General features: G+C 41.2%; 1 protein-coding gene across 1 annotated transcript; it reads left to right on the forward strand.

The window, feature by feature from the left end:
• Positions 1-5,943: 5,943 nt before the first annotated feature.
• LOC6588692 (protein painting of fourth) lies at positions 5,944-6,999 on the forward strand. Its single transcript, XM_002015025.1, has one exon. The coding sequence runs from the start codon at positions 5,944-5,946 to the stop codon at positions 6,997-6,999; it is 1,056 nt and encodes a 351-aa protein (XP_002015061.1).
• The last annotated feature ends 4,302 nt before the right edge of the window (positions 7,000-11,301 follow it).

The following is an 11,301-nucleotide window of genomic DNA, read 5'->3' on the forward strand; positions in this document are numbered from 1 at the left end:
GTTTTGAGTGGGCGATCGGATCGTGCAACGAAAAGCTTTTGCATTTCATCTCTCACAAAAATTTCAACGTTTTTTGAGTGAAACTCGGGAACGAGTTATGTCAAAGCGCGATGTCGGCCACGCAAAAAAAAAAAAAAAAAAAAAAAAACACTATTCTGTTGTGATCGCCAGCTTCGTAGGCGGCTGCCCCCGTTTTGTCTTCAATCCATTGATTGTTCTTTTTTCCTTTTCTTGTGTGTGGTTGGGGTGAGAATTAGTTGCGGTCAAGTATTTGGGATTTTTTCTTTAATTGAATTTATTGCTGATGGAATTTAATTGCCAAATGACACAGTTCTCTCTCGCTCTTTGATTTTGCGCTGCTGCTGAATGGCAGAGGTGGAATTGGAGAGGTGAAAGATCCCAAAGGCAAATTGGTGTACAGTGCGTTTCATTAGCAAACGACAGGTTGACAATATGAAGGCTTGTTGGTGGTACATTTGGAGGTCTCTTAGCCCACGTTCACGTGTGACTGACAAAGGAAACGTCTGTTTTATTGGTTGTACAGACGAACATCTCTTTTACGGACTTTCATGCAATGAAGTTTTCTAAATAAAGAATTTATTTCCAAAAAAAATGTTCAACAATTATTTCTGTTTTAAAATTTTTTCTGTAGAATGAATTCCCCTTGAGATTTGCTATTTGAAAGTTCGACTGTATGGTTTTCTGTAATATTAAAAATATTCCATCCCTAATCATCCAAGGATTGACTAGCGGCGGATGCTTCATGGTTGATGAACTATGGTTTTTTAAATCTAGAAATTACACATAAACAGAACACTTTAATCGGGAATAAAAAACCTACAAAATTGATAAAAAATGTTTATCTAATTTGTGATTGTTATTATATAATGTAATTTATGGTTTATTTATGTGGTCTTGTTTCTTTTTAAGAATTTTGAAGTGGGGTGATGGCCAGAGTTTGCTGTGCAGTGAGTAACCGGCAACCGGGATCTGGGGGATCGGATATCGCTTTCCTTTGTTGTTGCAAGAACTTGATGCCCCTTCGATGCGCCAGTCTCTGGGCGGCTCACTCACTTGCATATTCGTAGACATTTAGTCTTTGAAAATTACATTTTCCTCAATAATTTCTACCGTAATTTCGTTGCGTTACCTACCGCTTATCTCCACGAAAGTTCAACGACCTGCTTGTGGGTAATCCTTGCCTCATTGTTGTCTCGTCTGCTGTTGCACATTGATGATTGCTTATTTTGTTGCATGTTATTTGAGCAATCGACTCGTTGAAATCTTTCCCCCCTTCCGCACCCTCCCCTGTCTGCTATCATGGCAATTGGAAATGTTCTTGGCCCGGGTTTTCCATCCGGGCTGGAAGGCAAGCGGCGGCGGCAGTGATAAGAGCAGCCAGGGCCAAAGCCAGTTTCAGTGCCAGGGGAGTCACAAATCCTTTTCAATGGCAAAACCAAGCAAAGATTGAAGTTGGGGCAAAAAACTGCGATTATAAAGCTTTTCTACAACTCCCCCTCCCCCCCTCTCTATCGCTGACTCATTTTGTTTCCCTTAAACAGTTTTTGTGGTTTTTTTTTTTGCTAGAAATAATTGAATTTGTTGCAGTTTGGGGCTGACTCCAAGTCTAATTTACTTTTCTGCACCTGTAAAAAAAGCTTAAAGCTTCTCTTTTTTTTGTTGTTTGAGTCATTTACGCTTTTGTGGCGAAACGAGTTTCAATTGCGCAGCAAACACAAAAACAAACGTCCAGGAGGAAGGGTGGGGATGGGTTGGGTTGGGAGGAGGGTCTGTCAATTAGCATCGAACATCGAGTATGGAGATGCTCAAAGAGCACGCAACTTTATTTTTCATGTAAACATCAAATACATACTAAAGCGGTTGAATGTAAAACTGTTAGTGTCAAACTGTGCATGTAGACGGTTCATCTAAAACTGTACATATAAAAAAGTTCATGTAAAACGGTTCAATGCATGTAAAAGGTGAATATAAAGCGGTGAATGTAAAATTGTTAATGTTAAACTGTGCATTGAAACGGTGCATGAAACCGGGTGTCGGCAAGGCCCTGTTGTTGTGTGAATTGGGAAGGGCGCTGCTGATGCTCTGTCGCTCACGTAAACGTGTGAAGAGCATTGATCGGCACCAATACACACACAATGACACTTTGTTCCATTTTGCCTGCTTTTTACACACACACACACACACACCCACGAACTGCACTGTGTGCGGGCCGAGCGCTGTCTTAAACTGCTTGTTAAACTGTACATAAGAGCTTTACATCTAAACGGGGGCTGCAAAACTGTGCCTGTAGGCGCTGCATGTAGACGAGTTGTGCATGTAAACGGTGAATGTAAAACTGGTTTTGTAAAACGGTGCATATTAAATAGCTGTTCATGTAAAACTGTGCATGTAAACGGTGATTGTCAAACTGTGTTTGTAAAACGGTGCATATAAAATAGCTGTTCATGTAAAACTGTGCATGTAAACGGTGAATCAAAAACTGTTTTTGTAAAACGGTGCATATAAAATAGCTGTTCATGTAAAACTGTGCATGTAAACGGTTATTGTGAAACTGTGTTTGTTAAACGGTTCATATAAAATAGCATATTAAACTGTGCATGTAAACGGTGAATGTCAAACAGTGTGTTGTAAAACTGTGCATATAAAATAGCTGTTCATATACAACTGTGCAGGTTACCGGTGAATGTAAAACTGTTTGCAAAGAGGTTTATATAAAATAGCTGTTCATGTAAAACTGTTCATGTAAGCAGTGAATGTAAAACTGTGTTTGTAAAGAGGTTCATATAAAATAGCTGTTCATGTAAAACTGCATGTAAACGGTGAATCCAAAACGGTGCATCTATAACTGTAAATTTAGTTGCATGTTGATCATCATTTGATCAACAAATTGACTAACTTTTACAGGGCTACAAGTGGGAAAATTTTGCCATTGCCGGTCTCTGCGTTTCACTGATCACATATTTTGCATTAATTTACATTGAACGGCCGCCAATTTGTCGCATAATTATGAATGCTGTCTGTAGGGGGGAGGAGGAGGAGGAGTCTATTGTATGGCTTTTGGTTGACTCGAATGTTGGGGCTTTCCCCCGATTTATAATTCCATCTTAAGCGGATTTCGTGTACCTCTACCCCAATCCCCCCCTCCTCTCTCTGCCATTTCCCTGACTTTTTTTCTGTGGTCAGCAGCAACAGCAGAAAATTCTGATTGAATTTCTTTTATCATTTTCGTTTATTCTTTTTTTTATAGAAATTTTTCTATTATATTTTGGGATGATGAGAGGGAAGGGCAAAGGCAAAGGGGAAATGCGGTGTGTGGCAGTCATTGGATCGTTGCATCCTTCGTCCTGGTCTTATTTCTCTCTGGAGAGGTTTGCATTGGTTTAGAATTCAATTATGTATTGGGGGCCAGGCAGGCGGCGGCAGCGACAGGACACACGATACCCTCGGATTATTTCCCCCTTCCCAGACCCCAGAGCCCAGGGTATGCCCCGTGCCTGCATTTCGCACTCGTTTGTCGTCTGCAGCTTTATTTGTTGTGTTATCAACATTATCATCGGGCTGTCCTTTTTCTCTTGTTGCCAGAGGACATGCTGCTGCTGCTGCTGCTGTGTGTCCAGTATCCAGTGTCCAGTGTCCTGTTTGCCTGTTGCTGACTTTTTTTTCGCAATATGATATTTATAGTTATTTCATACTTATTTTATACAATCTGCTATTCGTTGCAGTTCTCCTTCGAAAGAGGGAAATCTTCTTAAAGCTTGGCACAGGGATCCATCTCCTCCGACGACTTGGCCAATTGTCATTTCACTTGGAAAAATTGTTCGGCCAGAAACGAGGAGAAAATTTTTCAATTTCATCTTGGGGGGATTTTGCTGCTCTGCATTTAATCGAAGGGAAAACGAGAGAAATGTGAGAAGGAAGCAAAGTCCATTACCGAAAAAAACATAAACAAATTGTTTGGCACTCCTTCGAGGCTCACACACACACACACACGCCCATCTAATCTGTTCAATAACTTGGAAAATCATTGCCAATAAATCAAAATGACTTTGCAGGATATGTGCTAGACACGAAGTGGATGTGGATGTGGGATGTTGAATGTTGAATGTCCAGTGCCCAAGGCCCTAGGCAGCCCAAAACGATAAGAAATCAATGTCCGTCTGGCGGCCCCCCCATTGTGTCTGGCTCTCAAGAACTCAAGGCTTTAAGGTCTTGTAGGGAAATTTAAAATTCACACACACACACACACGCACTTCCCCGGAAGTGGGGGGCGGCATAAATTTCACACTTTATTTTGTGCAACATCAGCAGAGAAAATCTACGAGTAAAATGAAAGGGGTATCTATCAGGGCAGAAGAATGTGACGTTTGAATGCCCTTTCCTTGGCCAAAGGAGTGGAGAAAATTATGTGAAAAGGGTCTTCGTTTTTCGGTCTGCCTCGATCTCGTAGAGGCTCGGGAGGGGATAAATCTGTAGATACAAAGGCTATAAAAGTTTCCAAGAAACAACCAAAAACAAAAGAGATTAAACGTCTTAGAAAAAAAGAGTATATTTATTTGCTCTCTTCATAGAATGAGTCTTGGAAAGAACTGTTAAAATCTGTGAAGGATCTTGTTTGTAGAAGAGCGGATCGAGACGTAGGTTTCCAAAGAAAATTACAAAGATGTAGAATGAGAAGATCGTAGTAGAATGTATATAGTAGTAGAATGTATATAGTAGTTGAATGTATATAGTAGTAGAATGTAGAATGTATATCGTATATTTTGCTCTGGTATTCGTGTTGTCCGTATGTCCGTAAACGGCCGTTTGAAACGGGTTGAAACACCTCTTAAGTTCTATCCTACCAGCCAGGGCCAACCCAGCGCCATGTGGGTCGCAGGAGAAAGATCTAACAGTCCGTCGGAGCTGTCGTAGGATGGCCAACAGCTGTTGTTCCCCGCTAGAATGCTGCTGCCCTGATCAGATCCGTAAAACCACTCTACCAAACGGTATTTCACGATTCATTCCGTAAGATCTTTCTCTCTTCTACTAAGTGAGAGTCAAGGGAATGGTTTTCTTCATTCTCTCTTTCTAGAATGAGGTTCCATTCCCTCAACCCCCAAGAATCCAGCAATAAACCTTTGTAAATCCTCCCTCCTCTTTTTGGGGGCCTTTGGGGGCTGTTTTATGTTTTGGTTTTCCCTTATTTTGTATTTTTTTTTCTCTTTTGCTGTTGTTGTATTCCAGATTCTTAACGCTGCAGTTAGCACATCATTTTGTCGGGGCATGGAATTGTTTCGGTGGTCGGTCGCTCTCCATTATCTCTCGCTTGCGATCCAATGAAGTGTGCAAAGTGTTGTCAAACCATCTCTAGTGCCTGCTCGTCGACAGCCCACCCACCACCCAACACCCTCCACCCCACCACCCCACTTCTACAGTGACCATTTGTGCATAAGCACTGCCAAGGGGGAGTTACCATTAAGCAGGGGCGTGGGTTAGAGCTTTGTTGGGCCAGAAGGGGTATCGCCACGAAAACTAGTTTGGGAGGCTCTAAATGGGCTAAAAATAGGCATTACGTGCCACTCCTGAACGGCTCGTCTGATTTTTAGGGACTGCCTAAAATGCTGTCTGAAAATTCTTCTAGTAGCTGCATCTTTCCTCTTTACTTAACAAAAATAATTACTACGATATCTTTCAACACTTTGGCGCTAGAATTCTTCAAGTTTGGCTGTTTTTTTTGTACCAAATTCTGGGTTATGGAACATAATTGCATTGATTGAAAATATATTTGAAAGAAAACTGAACCTTTTTTTTTTACATCACAGTACAACAGAATTTGTTGCTGTTTATGTACTCCTGTCTTTTTTTCTACCTTTTCCAATCCAAATATCAACAGAACAGAGCTTAAAATTTGTACAAAAATAAAGTTTTTTTTTTTAAATCTCAATGGATGTGAAATGCTCCTCCTCTCCTGCCCAGCAACTGACGAAGAACAAGGAGGATACAGGCGTTGATAAACCCTCGGGCGATGGCAATCCTCCAAATCTCGGAAAGAAAGCCTCGCGGCTTGCAAGGAGCTTAAAGACAGTCTCGCATTCCGAAACCGATTATAATTCTTTAGACGGGAAAAGATTATCGCGACGACAACTGGCAAGAAAACGACGAGAAGACTCGATCAAGTGCCTGGATCTGGAGCGCAAGTTCTTTGCCCCCCAAGCGTCCCCCGATGTTTTGATTATACGTTTTCCCGATCCCGAGATAACGTCGGACTTGGTGGCTGGCTTATCCGCGAACATCAGCGAGGCCATCGGCGGCAGCCCGAGCAGCCGCTTGGAGCCACGCTACTGCACGGCCCGCCTGAAGGCAGGAGCGGACGTGGAGGCGACCATCAGCGAGATCAATCGGGTGCCATTCGGCAACGGCTTTCTGAAGGCCGAGCGCCAAGTCTTTAGCGCAGAAGAGGAGGCCAAATCCATCGACACGCGGTGCCTGGAGGTGTCCCATATACCCGAAAATATGAACAAATCGGCCATCAAGGCATTGTTTGGCACGGCCAAAATGGTGGATATGGGCGGGATGAGGAAGGCCACGCGTGCCCTGGTTCGCTTTGCCACATTCGAACTGGCCAGAGAGGCCTTTGGGGACGTGTCGGTGGCAAGTCCTCAACTGAGTGTTCGCTTTCGTCGTGTGAGGAGGCACTCCGGCCTGAAGAAGGCCACTACCAGCGATAGCGATGCCTCCAAGGAAGAAATGATCGAACGGGAGGTCACGAGTGTGCAGCATGATCGAGATATCCACAAACTGAAGCTGCAAATGTCCGATTATGGTGCCATCATCAGGAATCTGCTGGCCCGACAAGTCATTTCCGGAATGAAGCCCAAAATGGAGGCAAATTCGTATCCGGAAATGCACACACCCTATCCCACACCCGCCTATCGACTGATGACGCTACCCATTGGCCAGGATAATGATGCTGCCGCCAGACTCTCAAATAAACCATAACCAACGACCAAGGAATAGATCCCCACAGTCTCAAGGGTTACCCGGAAAATAAAGCACGACTTGGCAATCCATATTCATTCTTTCAAAATTTTATATACTACAATTTCGTACAAGAAAAGTCTGTTTCTGTTGAATATTAGATCTAAAATTTTTTTTTATTTATTACAAATTTAAACTTAATTGAACTCTGATTCGGCATCAAAATATGATGTTCTATGTAAACATCGATTAACTTGGAAAAATCAACGGATTTTTAAATATGCGGAATTTTTTTTAAAATTTATTTCTTTACAATTTATTCAGACTAATTTTTGAGCACAATATTAATCCAGTGCCCGCCTTTATTGGACACCATAAAATGTCCGCTTTTTGCTTCTTTTTTCATCACTTTTTTGAGCATATCGGGTTCGGGTGGTGAAGCGATGTTTTCGGCACGAATATTTGCTTAGAGATTCAATGCTATGAGGCTTAATGGCGTTAAGTTTTCTTGTCAAATATAACCACAAAAAGAAGTCCGGAGACTTCAAATCTGGTGTAATTTATGAAGAAAAATACAGCATTTTCTCATGGCAATGTGAATGAGAATAAATCTACGAAAATCTTTGAGAATTTTCTAGACTTTTTTTTGTATTTGTTTTCTGAAAATTGAATGATCTCTAGTTCGGGTTCTAGTATTTAAGAGATTGATTGATTCTTTCGCTCGAAAGTATTTCTGGCTATTTTTCTGAAATATTCCTCCATTTGAAATCCTCTTTGAGTCCCGGACGACGCCTCTGTTCGACCCAAAATGAGCCTTCACTGACTAGACCGCATTGCTGTGAACCTCTCTGTGCCCCCAAAAATCGCCACCCTTTACCCCCTTCCAGATGCCATACTTGGGGCTACTTTGGGGGCTGCTCGTGCTGCTCCTCCTCCTGCTCCTCCTGCTGCTCCTCCTCCTGCTGCTCCTCCTCCTATTCCTCTTCCTGCTCCTCCTCCTGCTGCACCCCCTCCTGTTCCCCTTCCTGCTCCTCCTCCTGCTGCTGTCCACGTTTAATGTCACTGGCAAAGTCGCAAATTGCTGTGCATGAGCTTTTTATGTTCATGCAAATGTCACCAACTGCAACGCTTTCTGATGCATCAAGGGGGGGATGGGGGGGGCCTCCTCTTTTTCAGCTATGAAAACTCAAACTTTGAACTGCACTGAGAAAAAACCAAAGAAACTTACCCGAAGAAAATCCCCATTTCGGTGGCACTTTATGCGGAATTTCTTTCGGTGTACTTGGACCAACGCGCTTCATAATGTGCCCCATTTGGCCGGGTCTCCAGCTCCAGCTCCGGCTCCAGCTCCGACTCCGGCTCTTGCCTTTTGTTTGGACTGCAACGAAAAATGCACTCAAAAGTTTACACAGAAAGGCCATAAGTGGCCTCCCGAAAATGCAGAACGACAGGCAGGAGCAGGACCAGAGGTATCCCCCCCTCCCCCCCTCTAGAGTCCGTACTGTCTCCTGTGTGTGTGTGTGTCTCCTCTCCTCTTTATCCAGTCATTTCTCGCTTAGACAGAGAGTGGACGAGGAAATCCCTACTCTCTTCTCGTCCCCGTTTCTCGTTTCGTTTCGTTTCGTTTCGTTTCGTTTCGTTTCTCTATCTCTTGTTTTCCGCTTAAAATCAGATGTCGAAATAATTTGCAACACGTCGCTTGCCACGTGTGGTGGCAGGGACAGGAGCAGGGACAGGGGGAGATCAGAACTGGGGAAATGGCAACGGAGATGTCTCCAAAGTGGCACGTGTCTATGGACTTTTTGGGCGGCACATTTGCTTTCACAACAGCAACAGCGACAGCAGCGGCTTACAAGGCGGCAATAGAGGGGTGGCATCATTGCGGGGGAGGGGGGGACAATGCGCAGATTAATCAGAAATTAATAATTAGAGGATTCTTTGGATAAATTTGAGGAGAAATTGTAGAAAACCAGGGGGGTTCCTGCGGGTTTCACTGCACGAAAAAAAACCTTTCGTCGGACCAGGCACGGGGCGGCCTTTGTACTTTGGGTATATAAGATGTCTACGGGATTCGTTTGCAGCCTCGAGATTTTTGGAAACTGAAAACATTTCCATACAATTCTGCATATTGGGCGATCCTGCCGCCACACTGCACGAAAGGCACTAAAAGGAATCTATTTCAGGCTGGAGTTGAGCTCCGCTTGTCCAGGGTCTGCCACAACGAATTTGAAGTTGTTGAAGAGACTTTTTTGGTGGGGGTTGGAGGTCAAAAGGCCGTGCAGTGCTGGTCTTCAAGAGAGTCTGAGACAAAGGACGTGGGAGATGGTTGTCCTTCGCTCTTGGAAACGTGGCAGAGGGTGGATCGCTGGGCTCGAGAGGTCAAGGACAGATGTTGTCGGAGCAGTGCGTGAATGCAGGCTCTCTATTGCCGAGACAGCTCAAGCCATCTACTCTTCAATGAGGCCTACTTATAGTGTGCTTTGCATTGACATCCCGGGGAGAGGGTAGATGGTAATTCGCTCTTAAATTATGCTCTCATTATTTATTGAAACGCCACATTATTTCTCAATCTCCGACAAGGCACTCTCTACTTCTCTTCGTTGAAGAAATTCATACATAAGTGGTTTTATTAGTATTTATTTAGCCCAGAAACTAGGTTGCATGCCCCCAAATGCAATTAAGGCTGATCATTATGATGTTCGATGCCCTGCCCTGACCAGCCATGTGACAATGAAATTGCCCCCCGAATAAGGCCGAAATCTGAACTGCAACCGAAACAATCAACTGACAAGAACAACAACAGCAGTGCACTCAATCGAGAGGCACATCTGGGTCCGTGTCGAGTGGTGGATGGGTGCTGTTTAGGCCGAGAGCAACAAACTTAATTAAATTGTACAGCCTATATCCAGATATACAGATACACAGATACCCAGATGTGTGGATCGAGTTTCTCTATTCCCTCCCATGTTTACATGGCGCAAATAATTCGAAAATAACAATAAATTAAGACAAAGCTGGACCTAAAACCGAATACGTATTATTGGGATCGAAAGATATGCAGAGTTCTGGCGGTGTGGAGGTTGGGGAAGGCTGCAGACCCCAAGAAAAACAAGACGGAAACCGAGATGGAATGAACGATTGCATTCAAGTACAGTTTTGATCGGCTGTGATGATATATGGGGGAATTATTTTATTAAGCGGATGCTTAAGGTGTAATTTTAAAAGTATATTTTATACATAGTGTGGGAGATTTATTATCCATAAGGGATCAATCATCGCCTTATGGCATCAGAGATGTTGAAATTGTTGATCCTTGAAACATTTAAATCTTTTGAAAGTTTTTTTTTAGTTTTTTATTTTAAAATTTTTTTTTAGTTTTAGTTGTTTTTTTTAGATTGTTTTTTTTTTAATTGTTTTTTTTTTAATTGTTTTTTTTTAAATTGTTTTTTTTTAAATTGTTTTTTTTTAAATTGTTTTTTTTTAAATTGTTTTTTTAAAATTGTTTTTTTAGTTGTTTTTTTTTTAAAGTTGTTTTTTTTTTTAAAGTTGTTTTTAGTTGTTTTTTTTTTTAAAGTTGTTTTTAGTTGTTTTTTTTTTTAAAGTTGTTTTTAGTTGTTTTTTAGTTGTTTTTTAGTTGTTTTTTAGTTGTTTTTTAGTTGTTTTTTAGTTGTTTTTTAGTTGTTTTTTAGTTGTTTTTTAGTTGTTTTTTAGTTGTTTTTTAGTTGTTTTTTAGTTGTTTTTTTTAGTTGTTTTTTAGTTGTTTTTTAGTTGTTTTTTAGTTGTTTTTTAGTTGTTTTTTAGTTGTTTTTTAGTTGTTTTTTAGTTGTTTTTTAGTTGTTTTTTAGTTGTTTTTTAGTTGTTTTTTAGTTGTTTTTTAGTTGTTTTTTAGTTGTTTTTTAGTTATTTTTAGTTATTTTTTTTATTTTTAGTTTTTTAAAGTTGTTTTTTCTTGTTAGATTTTCTTTTTTTCGAATTTTTGTGGATCAGTTTTAGGTATTATTGATAGCTTTTAGACGTTTTAGAACACTTTCTATTTTCGACCATTTTCGATATTTTAGAACACTTGATAGATAGTGTTTGATATTTAGATCGCTTTTGATATTTTAGTTCACTTTGTCGTTTTGGGCCTTTTTGGATGTTTTAGTTCATATTTTAATCCTTTTAGATAAATTTCAGATATTTCAGATCTTACCTTATACTTTTGAAAATATTCTTTAGATCTTCTAGACCTTTCATCAGTTGATGTAGTTCTTCCTTGCAATCTTTTAGCCCTTATTTTGTTGATTGATGATTTTTGAAATCATTCCTTGGATATTTTACATC

Source organism: Drosophila persimilis, unplaced genomic scaffold, assembly GCF_003286085.1.
Source record: "Drosophila persimilis strain 14011-0111.01,24,50 unplaced genomic scaffold, DperRS2 tig00000191-arrow-pilon, whole genome shotgun sequence".
Lineage (NCBI taxonomy): Eukaryota > Metazoa > Arthropoda > Insecta > Diptera > Drosophilidae > Drosophila > Drosophila persimilis.

Bases quoted from the DNA above. Each gene is read 5' to 3' on its own strand.
- LOC6588692 (XM_002015025.1), top strand. From the start codon at position 5,944: ATGGATGTGAAATGCTCCTCCTCTCCTGCCCAGCAACTGACGAAGAAC.